The sequence below is a fragment of the Gobio gobio genome, assembly GCF_949357685.1.
Source record: "Gobio gobio genome assembly, chromosome: 21".
Lineage (NCBI taxonomy): Eukaryota > Metazoa > Chordata > Actinopteri > Cypriniformes > Gobionidae > Gobio > Gobio gobio.
This window is the reverse complement of record NC_137117.1, coordinates 9,264,786-9,282,563: the sequence shown is the minus strand read 5'-3', so window position 1 is coordinate 9,282,563 and position 17,778 is coordinate 9,264,786. Positions and strand designations below refer to the sequence as shown.

The following is a 17,778-nucleotide window of genomic DNA, read 5'->3' as shown; positions in this document are numbered from 1 at the left end:
GATTTCAAAACAAGGCATCATGAAGCTTTGAAGCGTTATGAATCAGTGAGTCGAATCATGATTCGGATCGTGTGTCAAACCGCCAAACTGCTGAAATTGGCGATTCAAACTGCTGATTCGACTCACTGATTCATAACGCTTCAAAGCTTCATGATGCTTCATGAACTATTCTCGCCGATTCATAAAGTTATTGTAGAACCACTGTAGTGAGATGGACTTTGTAACGACGTCTTTAGTACCTTTTAAGGGTCTTGAGAGTGAACCGTGCATTGAGCCAATGGAGGCCTTTCAGAGCCATCAGATTTCAACTAAAATATCTTCATTTGTGTTCCGAAGATGAACGGAGGTCTGACGGGTGTCGAACGACATGAGGGGAAGTAATTAATGACAGAATTTTCATTTTTGGGTGAACTAACCCTTTAACTACTAAAGTGCATTCTGTGTGAACCGCCCCTAAAAACTACTGAGTGAAAGGTCACAATGAGAAGTAAAATGTGACCCTGGACCACAAAACCAGTCATTAGCTTCGTTTTTTTTTTAAATTGATGAATAAATAATCTTTCCATTGATGTATGGTTTGTTAGGATAGGACAATATTTGCCTGAGATACAACTATATCTGGAATCTGATGGTGCAAAAAAAACTAAAAAAGAGAAAATCTCCTTTAAAGTTGTCCAAATGAAGTCCTCAGCAATGCATATTACTAATAATAATAAATTTTTTATATAATTACAGTAGGAAATGTACAAAATATCTTCATGGAACATGATCTCAATATCCTAATGATTTTTGACATAAAAGAAAAATCTATAATTTGACCCATACAATGTATTGTTGGCGATCGCCACAAATATACCCGTGAGACGCATGACTCCAGGTTTTGTGCTCCAGGGTCACATCAAAGGTCAAAGGTCAAGTTCTCACCTTGTTGTCACTGATCTGCTTGGTGAGCGGCTCTCGGCTCAGTTGCAGCAGGTTATGAAAACGCATCTCGTTTTGACCAATCAGAGCCTTTACATTCCGCCTCTGCTCCTCCCATTGGTCGCTGTGGCCGATCATTTGGTCCAGCTGCAGAAGCCGCGCCTCCACACCGTGCTGTGTGCTGTCCCATTGGCTGCGGACCTTCTCCACTGACACACAGCAGGAAAAGAGAAATGAGTCTCAGTATCTCGCAGAACAGACGCCGTCCACACACTCCTTCATTAATACATGTCCTCCGTTTAGGGCGTACAAAAGTGCTATCCAGAAAATGTCTGAGGAGTTATTCATCAGCGCAGAGCTTTGAACCAAACTTGCGTTCACTTCTTTTTCTTTATTTAACTTTATAGAACAATAGCACATTTGTCAAAGCCTTCTGTACTTCAGCAAAAAACAACTTGAGTTGAACTGAATATATTTAATACATGAAATTCCTGGATATAACACCTACAGAGTCATAAAGACGGAAATTACAATTCAAATTAAGATTTTTATTTAATTGTTTTAAAGGGTGGGTGGGTGGGTAAAAAAAAACAAGATAAAAAAACTCAAATTAAGACTAAGGGTGGGTTGCACCAATAAAAATGTAACTAAGCACAATTTAAATTTGTTGATCGGAGTTGTGTTGCTCCACTTGTGTCTGCAACAATGTTAATATTTCATTTTCTTCTTTATTGATATACAAATTATTAGGGCTGTCAAAAGATTAATCGCATCCAAAATAAAAGTTTGTGTTTACATAATATATGTGTGTGTACTCTGTTAATTATTATTTATATATATAAATACACACACATTCATGTATATATTTAAGAAATATTTGCATGTATATACTGTATATACATTTATTTAATCTATAATATATATAAATATAAATGTTTTATATATAAAAATAATATTTTTTTCTTAAATATATACATGCTTGTGTGTGTATTTATATATAAATAATAATTAATAGAGTACACACACATATATTATGTACACACAAACTTTTATTTTGGATGCGATTAATCACGATTAATCTTTTGACAGCCCTACAAATTATATATAAATAAAAGACTAAAATTATGACCAAGTTTCAAACAAAGACCAAGATTATGATTTAAAATAAAATTGTCTGATTAAAATGAAGACAAATTAAGATTAAGATACAAACATGCGATTTACTATCACAAAACAAAGACTGAGATTAAGATAACGATTTAAAGATTAAAATTAAGTCCAATATTAGGGCTAAGGCAAAAATTAAGAATACAAATAAGAACAAGTGCATGATTTCATAAACAATCACAAGACAGACTACGGTTAAAATTGAGACAAATCTACAAACTAACATTAAGATTAAAACTGAGATTAAAACGAAGACTTGCATACAGATCAAAACCAATTTTAAGACTAAGAATGAAAAATTAAGACGAAGACTAAAACCAAGATTAAGACTGAGACTGAGATAAAGACAAATACTACGATAAGACTGAGAAAAAGACTAAGACAAAAGCTAAACATAAAACAAAGATTAAGATGATGTATGCTCACGCTTCTCTGAGATGGAGGTGCGCACATCTAGGTTGGAGGTTTTGTTCTTGATGTTTTGAGCCAGAGTGATGATGTCTTCCAGCTGTGGATGTCTCTGCTCTAGATCTCCTTTAGTCACCTGCAAACAATCACAAAACTGGGGTTTTAAAATGGCCAGGGTTTAGTCAACAATACAGTGGAGAAAAACTGCCGTATAGATATTTTCTAATATACGGTGTACTCACACTAGGCAATCTGAACCGTGCCCGATTCGTTTAACTGGCCCTGGCCCGCTTGGAAGAGGTGGCTCGGGCCGGTACGCATGCAGTGTGAGCGCTAACCGCGCCGGAGCACGAAACAGTGCGCTAGTCATCATTACGACAGACTAAACACCAAACTATTACTATTTGGATACACTTTTAAATGAATTCAAGTATATTTAGGTTTATAACGGGCCTGGTTCAATCGGACAATCGTGATCGGGCACAGTACAAGGCAACCGTGCCTAGTGTGAATACACCCCAAGCGGGCCAGGACCGGCGAAACGAACCCCGGGCACGGTACTGAGCACTCACACTAGACAACCGAACCAGACTTTGGGGGTAAAACGCACCCGGGCACGGTTCAGATCGCCTAGTGTGAGTACACCCATAATCTCATAATCTGGCAGCAGGAATATTAGGCTGCTGTCACTTTAAGACCTGATGCACGGATCCATTATACTGTTACACATGAGTTTTCCTTACTCAACTGTTCACTGTTCATAACTGACTGTGTTTACTTGAAGACTCACCAAGACCGGCACTTTGACATTATTTTGTGTGTATTTTGAGTGTTTAAGCGCAATAAGTAGTGAAAAAGAGCTCGATTTAGTACCGCAAGGCGGCTTTATGTGCAGTCTGTGGGAATGAGTCAAATTATGTGCAATACACTTAATCTTACACCCAAATTCAAGCCTTGTAACAGCAACAATATTCATCCAGAGCAAATGAAACGAGTGAGGGGAGGCGGGCGAGATCGTGAGAGAGCAAGAAAGAGCAGCTGGTTTTGTGAATCTATTATGCAGAACATTTGTATTGGAAGCGTTTCAGATATTTTAGTATCAGTGTGTATTAAAAAAATATTTTTTTTGACAATACTACATTGCACTTATTAAAGATGCCTTATTAAAAGACATCAATTGAAAATTGTATAATATATATATATATATGTGTATGTATGTATGTATGTATGTATGTATGTATGTATGTATGTATGTATGTATGTATGTATGTATGTATATATATGTATATTAGTGCTGGGCATCGATTAAACATTTTTTACTAATTAATCACATTTTTTTCTGTAATTAATCGCGATTAATTGCAAGTTTTTTATATTTTAAGTTTTTAATATTTTGATATTGTAATAATTTCAGTTACTCTCCAAATTAATGTATAAACAATTTAAAGACAGCATATTTTAAATATGTGTTGTATTGTCATCTTTTTATGAATGAAGGCCAGTATCACTGATACTAAAGTCTCTATGAAACATTAATGACGTTACATTACATTACAGTATAACTGAAAGCTTCCAATTTCAACATTTATTAGGCTTTAAAAAAACAACTTTTAATTTAAGTGAACTTAAAACAATCTTTACATAAACCCAAAATAATAAATGTTATTTTTACCCATGGCCTTCCCTGTTATACATATACAGAAATGTAATAGTTATCAAACACCTTTCTTAACTGCATAAATAATAAATTAAATATAGATTAATCATCATTAAAGCTACAATTTTCTCTGTTCCCGTTGTTCTGTGATGAACATTAATGACAGGCATCATCAGTGCTCCTGTCACTTTAAGAACGGCCGCTGACGAACATGATCTCACGCGCTGTCCCGCGCAACTCATTTCCTCACAACTCTTTAAGTTCATTTAAGACGTTATTTAACTAATTTAAGACTACTAATATGAGAATACTCAAAATCCTCTGTGTTATTGTTTGTTCAAGAGCAAAAGAGAACTCGATGTGAGCAGGAAACTGACGCGAGTCTATCTATGCGTCGAGTGTTTGTGTGTGTGTCTCAGAGTGTCCCTTGATTAGCAGACATGAGACGCATCCACACAGACAGGACACTGACACACACACAGGACATTGGCATACAGCCCGTTCTCTTGTGTCTTGTCGCTTGCAAGCATTTACATGAATAGGAGCGTGATCATGTAACGTTAAGCAAAAATGGATATAAAAACGGACGCTGCGTTATTTGCGTTAAATATTTTGAATGCGTTAAGCTGAAAAAAATTAATCGCCCGCGTTAACGCGTTAATTTGCCCAGCCCTAATATCTAATATATATATATATATATATATATATATATATATATATATATATATATATATATATATACACACATACACACACTATACATCCTCATTTGGCGGGTCTAATGCTGCCTTCATATGCTAACGGAATTATCGTAAATACTACTTTCCTAGTTAAAAAATTGGACATGAACGCCCTCTTAAGTCAAAATTTGAATGCAATGAGGTTGTAATCGTGACTTCAGAAGTAGGAAGTAGGAAATTTCCAATAGCACGTGAAGGCAGCATCAATGTCAAGCCTTGGTAGTCAGTAATCGGTCAGGTAACGTTAGGGGGTCTTTATACTCATTCTGTGTAGACATAAACACAGCCATTAAACGCTTTCTTTGTCGATTTAAGGAAGAACTAACCAGCTATTTGCCATCCTATCAAGCCAAATGAAACTTCAATGTAAGTACAAGGGAAGGCAAACGCTCTCTCGGGTCTAATTCTGATGTCCTGACCTGCAGGCGGCCGATGGTGGTGCGGATCTCATCTTTGTCTCCCACTGTGACGATGCTGGATTTGAGCATCTGGTGGATGAGGAGGAGCCAGTCCGCCAGCTCCGTGGCCGTCTGGTTGAGATCGGTCGGGCCCACAAGCTCTGGGCTGTGATGGCGCTCCTCGCTCAGCAGACTGACCATGTGAACTGCAGACGGCACACTCCCTGAGAGACACAGACACAATCCAAACACTCAATTAGATCCGGAGGAGCGGCGCGAGTGCCCAATTCAACTGTCTGCACAGCACTCACCTGTGAATTGTTGCTGAGCAACTTGTTTTGTCCATGGAGACAGAGGCTGTTGTGGCGTCTCCTTCAATCTGACGTCCAGAGCTTTCCAATCAGCAGCCAGATGTTCGATTTTACTCTGCACAAACACGCAGGCATCAAGAACATGCGCCTCTTATTGAAAATAATGTAAATAGTGCGAGACATATGTTTTGCATTGGTCAGAACAGACAAACTCAATATGAAAACCCGAATGAATTTCCACGCAGGACCTTTGTGTTGGTGTGACCTTCCGCATCAAGCTCAATTCGTTAAGGTATAATTATTTACTTTCAGGTTCATACATTTCAAATCTGCTTTGGCATTGCACTATTATTAACAAAGAAAAGCAAGTGATTTGAAGCTCAGCTCAGTTTACTTTGTTGGGCGACACAAACCTTTTCCTGTGGTAAAAGTATCTGTTTCCTCTGCAGCTCAATAGAGTAAGACAACAACTCTTCCAGCTCTCGCTTCTGCTCTCGCATGGACATTTCCAGAACCTACACACACACACACGTCCGTCAGATATCAATGCTAGACAATAAAATGTGTTCATTTATATGATGTAATGGTTTCATTGGGATGACTACTACAACAGAACAAAATGTCCTGGAAAGCTTAAACAACAAGGGATAATTCACCCAAAAATAAAAAAATCTGTCATCATTTACTCTCCCTCACGTCATTCCAGAACTTTGCCTTTCTTTTTTCTATGAAACACAAAAGACGACATTTTGAGAAACGTGTCTCAGTGTTTTTTGTTCATATAACAGAAGTCCGCAAAACTGTTTGGTTACTAATATTCTTCAAAATGTCTTCTTTTGTGTTCAGCAGAAGAAAGTGATAAGGGTTTAGAAGGACATCATTGAGTCAGAAGAGGAACTTTAAAGGGGTCATGACATAAGGAATCAAATTTGCCTTGATCTTTGGACATATACAGTAAGAGGTCTGTGTACCATTAAAACATCCTGCAACTCATTATAAACAAAGTATTTATTTAAACCAAGTTTAAAAAATGACTCGTTTTGATATTGTGGGATATGTAAAGTCACACAGGCAAATGTGCATAGGACCGCCTCCAGAGCAAGACATCAATGAATAAATATACATAATCGCACCATAGGTCCCGCCCACTGATGTTCAGTCACTTAACGACTGACATTTGCCAACAACGGTTGCGAGCGGCACGTCAAAAGCAAATAAAACCCATTATAAATCACTGACGCTCTCAATGCACTTGAGTCTGTCGACAACAGGACAAATGGAAGAGTGAAAGCAAGTTGGTTTTGGCGCGTCTCGTTTAAACAGGTATTAAAATTTAAATCCTATTAAAATCATTTGCTCATTTCTGTAGAGACTTCAGAAGGATCCTAGCGTCAGAAACAAGTTGATGGTTTATTTTAATACTGACTGGGTTATTTTGTAGTGACGAGCCTTAAAGGAGCCACGCCTTAAAAACGAATCACTTCAGACAGAGGGTCAGAATAAAGGTTGAATATATAAATGTGTGCAAAAAAAAAAAAGTCATGACCTCTTTAAATCCATCTCTACAGTGACCAGGAGTGATAAGCTAGTCCAGGACTAGTCTGGTCTGACCTGTCTCTCAGTGGGTGTGACGTCACCCAAAGACTGGCTGGTGATGTAAACCCAGTCGCCCAGTCTGTCCATGCGCTCCTGGAACTGGCTGTAGGACAGCAGCCTGCTCTCGTCCTGGGCCTGTTTGTGCGTCTGCAGACGGCCCTCCACCTCCCGCACCTTATCCAGCAATTCACCACTCACCTTTAAACACACACACACACAATTATTATCACAGCCATTTCACGTGAAGCAGTAGTGACAGACCGGTATATGAGCCAGGCAGATTAATCAGCATATAAATGAGAGATTCTGAGAAAACTGAGCCTACTCTGATTAACACAAGTGTGTCATGTCCAGACTTACAATACGTTTTAATTGAATTTTCATAAAAGCTGTGTTTATTTGTAAAGACTATCATGATGAACAAAACCTGCAAGAATCATAAACGTTTGTTGGTCACAGATCTTCTGGAATAATACAAAAGCCAATGGAAAAATGACCCAGAGTGATGCTGACGTACGGGTTGGCCTACATATCCATCATTACTGCTGCGCTCTATTGTGTGCGCCTCAAATCATTAAATTGTACCCAACAGACAGAAGAGTGGATGTGAAAACATGAGGGCAACACAAAAAGAGATATAAAGCTAGAGAGATCGAGAGAGAGAGAGAGAGAGAGAGACTTTGGTGTGCTGTGGAGTTGGTTTCGTACTTTACTCCAACTGATGTTGATCTGCCTTATTTTATTCACATGAATGTCTCTCTCTTGAGGACTCAGACTGGAGTTTGACAAGATCTGAGAGCCACTTTTATTCAGCCATGACAACGTCTCATTCTGACCATCCATCTCCCCCGTTAAAGCCTGAGAGAGAGAGAGAGAGAGAGAGAGAGAGAGAGAGACAGGGAGAGAGAGAGTGTGTGTTAAAGCAGACATTCTGCTCTATTGTTGAATGAAATGAAATTGTTTATTTAATGATTTGTGTACAATACAATTGATAAAGCAATATTTTCTCCATCTTTTAGTGGATGTAGCCTACAATAAGAGAGATCAAGCTTTGTTTAAAAAACAAGATGTTCTATTTGGATTTGTATTGTAAACCTTAAATAAAAGTTAAGAAGTGAATATGTTTTATTTGTAATGTTTCCAATACTCTTAGATCTTTTTAATACATTGATTTTTCCAAAAATTCAGCGCAGAAATCACAAAAAAAGGTCTGTGGATTCCGTTCTGGCCCTGCTGATCGCTCACTCAGCACACGCGTCATTTGGAGAACAATAGAAACGTGAATGGGGCAGTTCGCAACACTAGACATAGACAATAGACGGCAAGTGGGTGTTTACAGGGCAGTCAAATATCTTAATAGCATCTTACCAGACTTCTCTAAAAACACACATGACATGGTCTTACAAAATGCTTCATAAAAATCCGTTTTAGGAATTTTTATTTTGGGTATGTCATTTATGGCCCACTTGCCATAATGTGGGGGTTAAAACTAAATCATATATGTACACTCTAAAAAATGCTGGGTTAAAAACAACCCAAGTTGGGTCGAAAATGGACTAACCCAGCAATTGGGTTGTTTTAAGCAAACATTTAACCCAACCGCTGGGTTAAAACAACTCATTCACTGGGTTAAAACAACCCAATTGCTGGGTTAGTCAATTTTCAACCCAACTTGGGTTGTTTTTAACCCAGCATTTTTTAGAGTGTAGCTAAAAACTTGAACAGTTACGTGATTTATGTATAACGACTGGTTCCCTACATTATTTTTACTATGTGCGTATTTGTGTGAGAGCGTGCGTGTGTAAGAGTGTGTGTCGAACCTTGAGCTCTCTGAAGTTTTTGTCGGTGGCTGAAACGGGCAACGTCGCCACGGCAACCTCTGTGTGCTCCAGCCACTGGGCCAGATCAGCCGTCCGCTGAAGCACATCCATCACGGCCGGATCTCCAGCCATCAACCTACACAAACGTCATTTAACATCATTACATTTACATTTAGTCATTTAGCAGACGCTTTTATCCAAAGCGACTTACAAATGAGAGCAAAAGAAGCAAATAGAACAGTCAAGGGCAACAGTATGCAAGTGCTGTAGCAAGTCTCAGTTAATCTAGCTCAGAACACACAGGACAGTTTTTTTTTTTTTTTTTTAAATAAATAAGACAGACAGAAAATGAATAGAATGATAAGTGCTATTCTTGATTGGTCAGGTGCTGCTGGAAGAGATGTGTCTTTAGGTGTTTTTTGAAAATGGCTACAGACTCGGCCGCACGAATTGAGATAGGCAGGTCATTCCACCAGGTGGGAACAGCCCAGGAAAACCCGTGAGAGCGATTTCATGCCTCTCTGGTATGGCACCACAAGGCGTCGTTCAGTAGCAGAATGTAAGTTCCTGGAGGGTGTGTAAGTCTGAACGAGCGAGTTTAGGTATATTGGTGCAGAGCCAGTGGATGTTTTGAAGGCGAGCACCAGTGCCTTGAATTTGATGCGAGCAGCTATTGGTAGCCAGTGGAGTCTGATGAAGAGAGGCGTGACGTGTGCTCTCTTCGGCTCACCAAAGACCAACCTCGCCACTGCATTCTGGATCAGTTGCAAGGGTTTGATAGTGCATGCCGGAAGGCCCGCAAGAAGAGCATTACAGTAGTCCAGTCTGGAGAGAACGAGAGCTTGGACCAGTAGTTGTGTGGCATGCTCTGATAGGAAGGCTCTAATCTTCCTAATGTTGTATAATGCAAATCTACTGGACCGGGTTGTTGCAGTAATGTGGTCAGTGAATTTTAGCTGATCATCAATCACAACTCCAAGGTTCCTGGCTGTCCTGGACGGAGTTATGGTTGATGAACCTAGCTGAATGGAGAGATTGTAGTGAAGTGCTGGGTTGGCAGAGACAACAAGAAGTTCTGTCTTTGCAAGGTTAAGTTGAAGGTGATGTTCCTTCATCCAGGCAGAAATGTCTGTTAGGCAGGCAGCGATACGAACACCAACCGATGGATCATCTGGTTGAAATGAGAAGTAGAGTTGAGTGTCGTCGGCATAGCAGTGATAGGAAAAGCCATGTTTCTGAATGACCGATCCCAGTGATGACATGTAGATGGAGAAGAGAAGTGGTCCAAGCACTGAGCCCTGGGGAACTCCAGTAGCTAGATGCATCATACACATCATACACTGATGCTTCTACAGTGGACATGAATGAGTTAAACAGCTGATTCAGGTGATGTAAAAATTGAAACAAAGATAAATCATATCAGAACTTTTGCCCCTTTCATGTACAAATTACAACCTATGCAACGCCACTGACAACCAAAGTGACATTTCAGAGAAGAACAAATAAAACACTTGGAATAACGAACTGCATAAGTGTTGACCCCCTGAACTAACACTTAGATGAAGCACCTTTTATAACATCACAAAAAACAGCAGACTTTTCATTTCCACTTTACATATACATATTGATTTCTGTCTGCTAAGGGTGTGAGTGTGGGAGCGGTCCTCATGGTAACCTGCGCTGGCGGTCAGACACTTCTCTCTGGACGCGTGTCCAGCGGTGTCTCAGCGCGTCCAGTTTGTCCTGCAGCAGAGCGCAGTCAGGGGACGACACCTGACCTATGATGTGCTCTCCAGACCGGCTCAAAACCGCCACAACAGACTGATGAGAGGACAAGCCCTCCTCCAGATCCTACACACACACACACACACACACACACACACACACACACACACACACACACACACAAAAACATGGGGTTAATGGGCAGTTGGCCTGTAAGTGTCTAACTGATAAACAGGGAGTTGGCACTTCTTTTCATATGCAATTGAGGGCAAGAAACGCGCCGACCTTAATTTGTATTTGAGGACAATTTCACATTCAACTCGCCCTGTTTCTGCACTTTCTACAGACACACACACACATGCACACGCGCACCCACGCACACACGCACGCACGCACACACACGCGCACACTCTCTCTCTCTCTCACAAACACACAGACAGACACAAACACACACACACAACGATGCACAAAAACAAAGCCGCACACACACAGAGACAGACACAGAGACAGAGACACACTAACTCACATACTCACACACACAAAAACAGACGCAAACACACACACACACACACACACACAGACACACACACACACACAAAGACCCAACACAGAGAGACAGTCACTCACATACTCTCACACACACACAAACACACAGACAGACACAAACACACACACAAATACAAAGATGCACACACACAGAGACACAGACACAGAGACACAGACACTCACACACTCACTCACACACAAAAACAGATGCAAACACACACAAAGACACAGACACAGAGAGACAGTCACTCACATACTCTCACACACATAAACACACACACACACACACACACACAGACGCAAACACACACACAAATACAAAGATGCACACACACAGAGACACAGACACAGAGACACAGACACTCACACACAAACAAACAGACACAAACACACACAAAAACAGATGCAAACACACACACAGGCACAGACACAGAGACAGTCACTCACAAACTCTCACACACACACAAACGTACACACACACAAACACACAGATGCAAACACACACAAACACAAAGATGTACACACACAAAGACACAAAGATGTACACACACACAAAGACACAGAGAGACACACTCACTCACATACTCACACACAAACAAACAGACACAAACACACACAAAAACAGATGCAAACACACACACAAAGACACAGAGAGAGAGTCACTCACATACTCACACACACACAAACGCACGCACGCACGCACACAAACACACACACACACACACACACACACACACACACACACACACACACACACACAGACAGACAGACGCAAACACACACAAACACAAAGATGTACACACACAGAGACACAGACACAGAGAGACACACTCACTCACTCACTCACTCACTCACTCACTCACTCACTCACATACTCACACAAACGCACGCACACAACCACACACACACAGACAGACAGACAGACGCAAACACACACACAAACACAGATGTACACACACAGAGACACAGAGAGACACTCACTCACTCACTCACTCACTCACATACTCACATACTCACAAACGCACGCACACAACCACACACACACAGACAGACAGACAGACAGACGCAAACACACACACAAACACAAAGATGTACACACACAGAGACACAGACACAGAGAGACACACTCACTCACTCACTCACTCACATACTCACACACACACGCACACAACCACACACACACAGACAGACAGACAGACAGACAGACGCAAACACACACACAGACACACAGAGACACACACACACAGACCCTCCCTCTCTCAGCCTGTGAAACACACTTATCCATGCATGAGTCTAATGAATAAATGTCCTCGCTGGAGTTTTCAGCATGTTAATTGAAGGGAAAGTTTAATTGACTCTTCAAAACACTCAATCCACACATCAGTGTAACAAACATTGGCGGCTGTTGGCGGCTTATTTTGCTCATATGCTAGAAATCATTTTTCTTTTTCATTTTAATTGCGAGTTAGAAATGCTTATTGACTTAATTATCATATAATTATCATATAATTATCAATTGGCGTCTCACAGAATGATGACTGATCTCAATTAACATTCATGATTAAAGATTACGCCCTTCTAGAAGTGTGTTGTGTGATATATATTCTTGCTATTTCTTTTCAGAGTATGACATACTGTTGACTTTTACACTGACATTAACGGGTTAGTTCACCCAAAAAGGTAACTTCTGTCATTAATTCCTCACCCTCTTGTCCTTCCAAACCTGTAAGACCTTTGTTCATCTTCAGAACACAGATGAAGATATTTCTGATGAAATCCGAGAGCTCTCTGACCCCACATACTGCAACGTTATTACCACTTTCAAGGTCCAGAAAGGCAGTAAAGACATGGTTAAAATCGTCCATGTGACTCCAGTGGCTACACCTTAATGTTATAAAGTGACGAGAATACTTTTTGTGCGCAAAATACAAACAAAGATAATGACTTTATTCAACAATTTCTTCTTGTCTGTGTCAGTCTCTTACGCTGTTGACGTAGTAAACGCAGTCCAGCTCTTCAGGGTTCTACGTCAGAACGCTGGCTCACCATTGGCTAGCTCCTGCATCAGCATTAGGGCTGGGAACTGAGAACCGGTTCTTATGCAGAACCGAAACTGATTTTTGAAAAATACCAGAACCGCACGAAATTCCTAAGTTTCGGTTCTGAAAACGGTTCTGGTGCAATGTGTGTGCGAAGCGCTGGAAGCGTATCCTTTAATAGCGAGTGACAGCCAGTGTTGCCAAGTCTGTGGTTTTCCCGCGGAATCGGGCTACTTAAACACTGTTGCCGCGGGCTGTGTTTCATGTCCGCGGGTTGAAGCAACCCCAATTATGTGATATTTAGCCCCGGAAATGCGAATTTTACCGGAGAAGCCCCCCTGAACCGCGATAGGGCTTGTTTTGGGCTAGTTTTGAGTAGCCATTGTGCGGGTATTGTTATGAAAACCTGGCAACCCTGGCTCACCTCATCATGAATATTAATTACGTTGCCTGCCGCTTCCAGGAGTGCAACGCAGTTCAGCACTGAAAGCCCTCGCGCTGCACATTTACCGTTTTGCGTCAGATATTTTCTCGTTGACCACCAGCATGGCGAAGAGAAAGTCACAAGTATGGATTCATTTCCAAAGAATGAATGATAATGAAGCAAAATGTAACACATGTGAAAAGTTAATAACATGCAAAGGAGGCTGCACTAGCAATTTGACAAAACTTTTGCTACAGCACAGAGTGCCACAGGGCTTATACCAGATTTATAGTGAAAGGCCTATATTATATATATTATATATATTATATATATATATATATATATATATATATATATATATATATATATATATATATATATATATATATATATATATATATATATATATATATATATATATATATATATATATATATATATATATAAAATGTCAACCGTTGAGTCACCATGGTTTAGGTAAGCGTTTAGGCACAATTACCTTTCACTGAAGTTCACTGAATAACTGAATTACTATTGAATTAATATACAACTAATTAATAAATATAACTAATAAATATAATTTATAACTTGGTTTTATTCAGAGACAGAGAGATACAATGTAATAAGACAATTTCAGAGGTGTTCATTTGAAAAAAAATGTGTTGCAAGAATGGCTTAATTAATACTGTAATATATGTACAGTACAGGACTTTTTTGACATTGCCAACCTGTAAATAAATTTTAGAGCAAGTAATAAACACAAAATGGATTGTTTGAGTTGCGTATTGTGCCTTTTTCCTTTACCACTATTTGTTTAATAATTTTAATGGAACCGGGATCGGAACCGAAATCGTTAGGCGGAACCGGAACCAGAACCGGAACCGGAACCGGAAAATTTCTCACGATTCCCAACCCTAATCAGCATCACACACGTGCGTCATGGTGCTCACATGAACAGCATCGACCAATGGCAAGCCGGCGTTCTGACGTAGACCTAGGAAATGCAAATTTACAATGCGAACAGCATAGGAGAATGACACAGACAAGAAGAAATAGTTGAATAAAGTCATTACTTTTGTTTGTTTTTTGCGGAGTCCAAACCACTGGAGTCATCTGGACTATTTTAACGATGTCTTTCCAACATTTCTGGACCTTGAAAGTGTTAAGCCCGGAACACACCAAGCCGGCGTTGTTGGGCTTTTTTTTGGCCGATTCAACATGTTGAACATGTCGAATGATTATGAGTATGATTTTGACCACTTCATTAAGTTTTGTTTTATAGAAAGCCTTTCTTTAAAGTGAATTTCGTTTGGTATAAATTGTATCTTAATTTTAATCGAGCTTTCATCAGCCAATTGCCTGGAATAAATAAGAAGCAAATAGGCTAAAGCAGACAATAATCGTGACATGGAGGCGCCGGAGTGATAGCATTGCACATGAACTGGAGCACATCTCATAAATAAACCGAAACTCAGCAGCTTCTGCCTCACAGACATGAGAAATATGTGTATAGAAAGCTTGAAATGTCTTTTAAACGAAACAATTCGAAATGAAAATAAGCATTCTGATTGGCTGTTCAGCTACTGCCACCCACTGGTGCGGACAGGTATTTCCTCTTACGCAGGTGCAGAACGGACATGCTACATGGCCGTTGGGTGTCGAGCCGACCCCGCAAACTGCTCTCATCGCCACTAGTTCGTCAGTGTAGGCTTGATGTGTCCCAGGCTTCAGTTACATTGCTTTCTATGGAGGGGTCAGTAGGGTTGGGAACCGAGAACCGGTTCTTATGCAGAACCGAAACTGATTTTTGAAAAATACCAGAACCGCGCGAAATTCCTAAGTTTAGGTTCCGAAAACGGTTCTGGTGCAATGTGTGTGCGAAGCGCTGGAAGCGTATCCTTTAATAGCGAGTGACAGCCAGTGTTGCCAAGTCCGTGGTTTTCCCGCGGAATCTTAAACACTGTTGCCGCGGGCTGTGTTTCATGTCCGCGGGTTGAATCGATTGTGCGGGTTTTGTTGTGAAAACCTGGCAACCCTGGCTCACCTCATCATGAATATTAATTACGTTGCCTGCCGCTTCCAGGAGTGCAGCAGTTCAGCACTGAAAGCCCTCGCGCTACACATTTATGGTTTTGCGTCAGATATTTTCTCGTTGACCACCAGCATGGCGAAGAGAAAGTCACAAGTATGGATTAATTTCCAAAGAATTAATGATAATGAAGCAAAATGTAACACATGTGAAAAGTTAATAACATGCAAAGGAGGCTGCACTAGCAATTTGACAAAACATTTGCTACAGCACAGAGTGCCACAGGGCTTATACCAGATTTATAGTGAAAGACCTATATATATATATATATATATATATTTATATTTGTCAACCGTTGAGTCACCATGGTTTAGGTAAGCGTTTAGGCACAATTACCTTTTGTAATGCTGAATTGCAATTTATTATTTACAAGTTCACTGAATAACTGAATTACTATTAAATTAATATACAACTAATTAATAAATATAATTGGTTTTATTCAGAGACAGAGAGATAAAATGTAATAAGACAATTTCAGAGGTGTTCATTTGAAAAAAAATGTGTTGCAAGAATGGTTTAATTAATACTGTAATATATGTACAGTACAGGACTTTTTTGACATTGCCAACCTGTAAATTAATTTTAGAGCAAGTAATAAACACAAAATGGATTGTTTGAGTTGCGTTCTGTGCCTTTTTCCTTTACCACTATTTGTTTAATAATTTTAATGGAACCGGAATCGTTAGGCGGAACCGGAACCAGAACCGGAACCGGAAAATTTCTCACGATTCCCAACCCTAGGGGTCAGAGAGCTCTCGGATTTCATAAAATCCATTTTCCACAAATGCCTCCATTTGTGTTTCGAAGATGAACGAAGGTCTTACGGGTTTGGACACAAACCCGCGCTTACGGTACGCGCTCACAAGGTTTGCAAAAAGTAAACAGGCTAAAACACTCGAGGTTAGAGGCAGGGCAGACGACAGTATGAAGCGTGCAAAGAAAAGTAGTGTGTGGGACCATTCCACCAAAAAGAACGACACAGATGTAAGTTGCAACTTGTGTGATACAGTGCTTAATTAGAAGGCACACAGTGAGTTAGACCTGCCTTGGCCGGTGCGTCTTTTACGCATTCTGAAGGTGCCTGTTTTATCCATTGGTTTTATCGTGTTGCAGTCTATTAGACAACATTCCGCATAAGATGGGCTCACATTTGGAAATATATTACATCAACACCTTGGGCCCTATTTTAACGATCTGAAACGCAAGTGTCAACGCGCGAAGCGCAAGTAACTTTGTGGGCGGGTCTCGGCGCTGTTGCTATTTTCCTTGCGGGATAAATGGCTCTTGCGCCCGGCGCAAATCTAAAATGGGTTGGTCTGAAGTAGCTTCATTATTCATAGGTGTGGTTTGGGCGTAACGTGAATAAACCAATCCGAGCGTCATCCAACATTCCCTTTAAAAGCAGGTGCGCAAGTTCCATTATGGATTGCTATTATTATGGCGTATTTACCAGGCGCACGCCAGGAGCGGTTCACAGCCGAGGAGACTGGTGTGCTTGTAAGAGCATTGAAAGACAGAGAAGTGAAGTTGTAATGTTGTACATTATGGTAAAGGTGATTTCACAGTCTTTTTTTTCTTTCAGTTTTTTCAGTTTTTCAGTCGATTTTTTTTCCTGGTTCTTGACGGACAAACCAATTTGTCAGATGTCCTTATATACATATATGTCTTGCCACTATTGGGCAAACAGGTCTTATCCTTAATTATTACAATTAGCCTGAATCATTTGTAAGCTAGATTTATGCCTATTTTTTCACATCTTCGTGGCACACCACAATGATTTCCGTCAACTCATGTGTTAATATTTTTTTAGTGTAACAATTTATGATTTGCAAAAATAACTGTTGCATCTGTGTAGGTTACATGAGCAAAGTGTATGCGCGTTGTGCACGCTATACATTATGGTCAAGCATGCGCCCTTAAAATAGCATAATGAACAA

The 17,778-nt window shown here is 40.1% G+C and overlaps 1 protein-coding gene across 9 annotated transcripts in view; it reads right to left on the bottom strand.

The window, feature by feature from the left end:
• Window positions 1-17,778, bottom strand: part of utrn (utrophin) — a gene marked incomplete at both ends in the record, with an annotated part of 350,347 nt that overhangs the window by 189,219 nt on the left and 143,350 nt on the right. For all 9 annotated transcript variants that reach the window (XM_079802801.1, XM_079802799.1, XM_079802800.1 and 6 more), the window contains 9 exons: window positions 925-1,130; window positions 2,515-2,632; window positions 5,313-5,515; window positions 5,603-5,717; window positions 6,016-6,117; window positions 7,214-7,396; window positions 7,907-8,056; window positions 9,019-9,154; window positions 10,694-10,869. In XM_079802801.1, coding sequence (XP_079658927.1) covers window positions 925-1,130; window positions 2,515-2,632; window positions 5,313-5,515; window positions 5,603-5,717; window positions 6,016-6,117; window positions 7,214-7,396; window positions 7,907-8,056; window positions 9,019-9,154; window positions 10,694-10,869 — 1,389 coding nt within the window. The remainder of the gene's footprint in view (window positions 1-924; window positions 1,131-2,514; window positions 2,633-5,312; window positions 5,516-5,602; window positions 5,718-6,015; window positions 6,118-7,213; window positions 7,397-7,906; window positions 8,057-9,018; window positions 9,155-10,693; window positions 10,870-17,778) is intronic.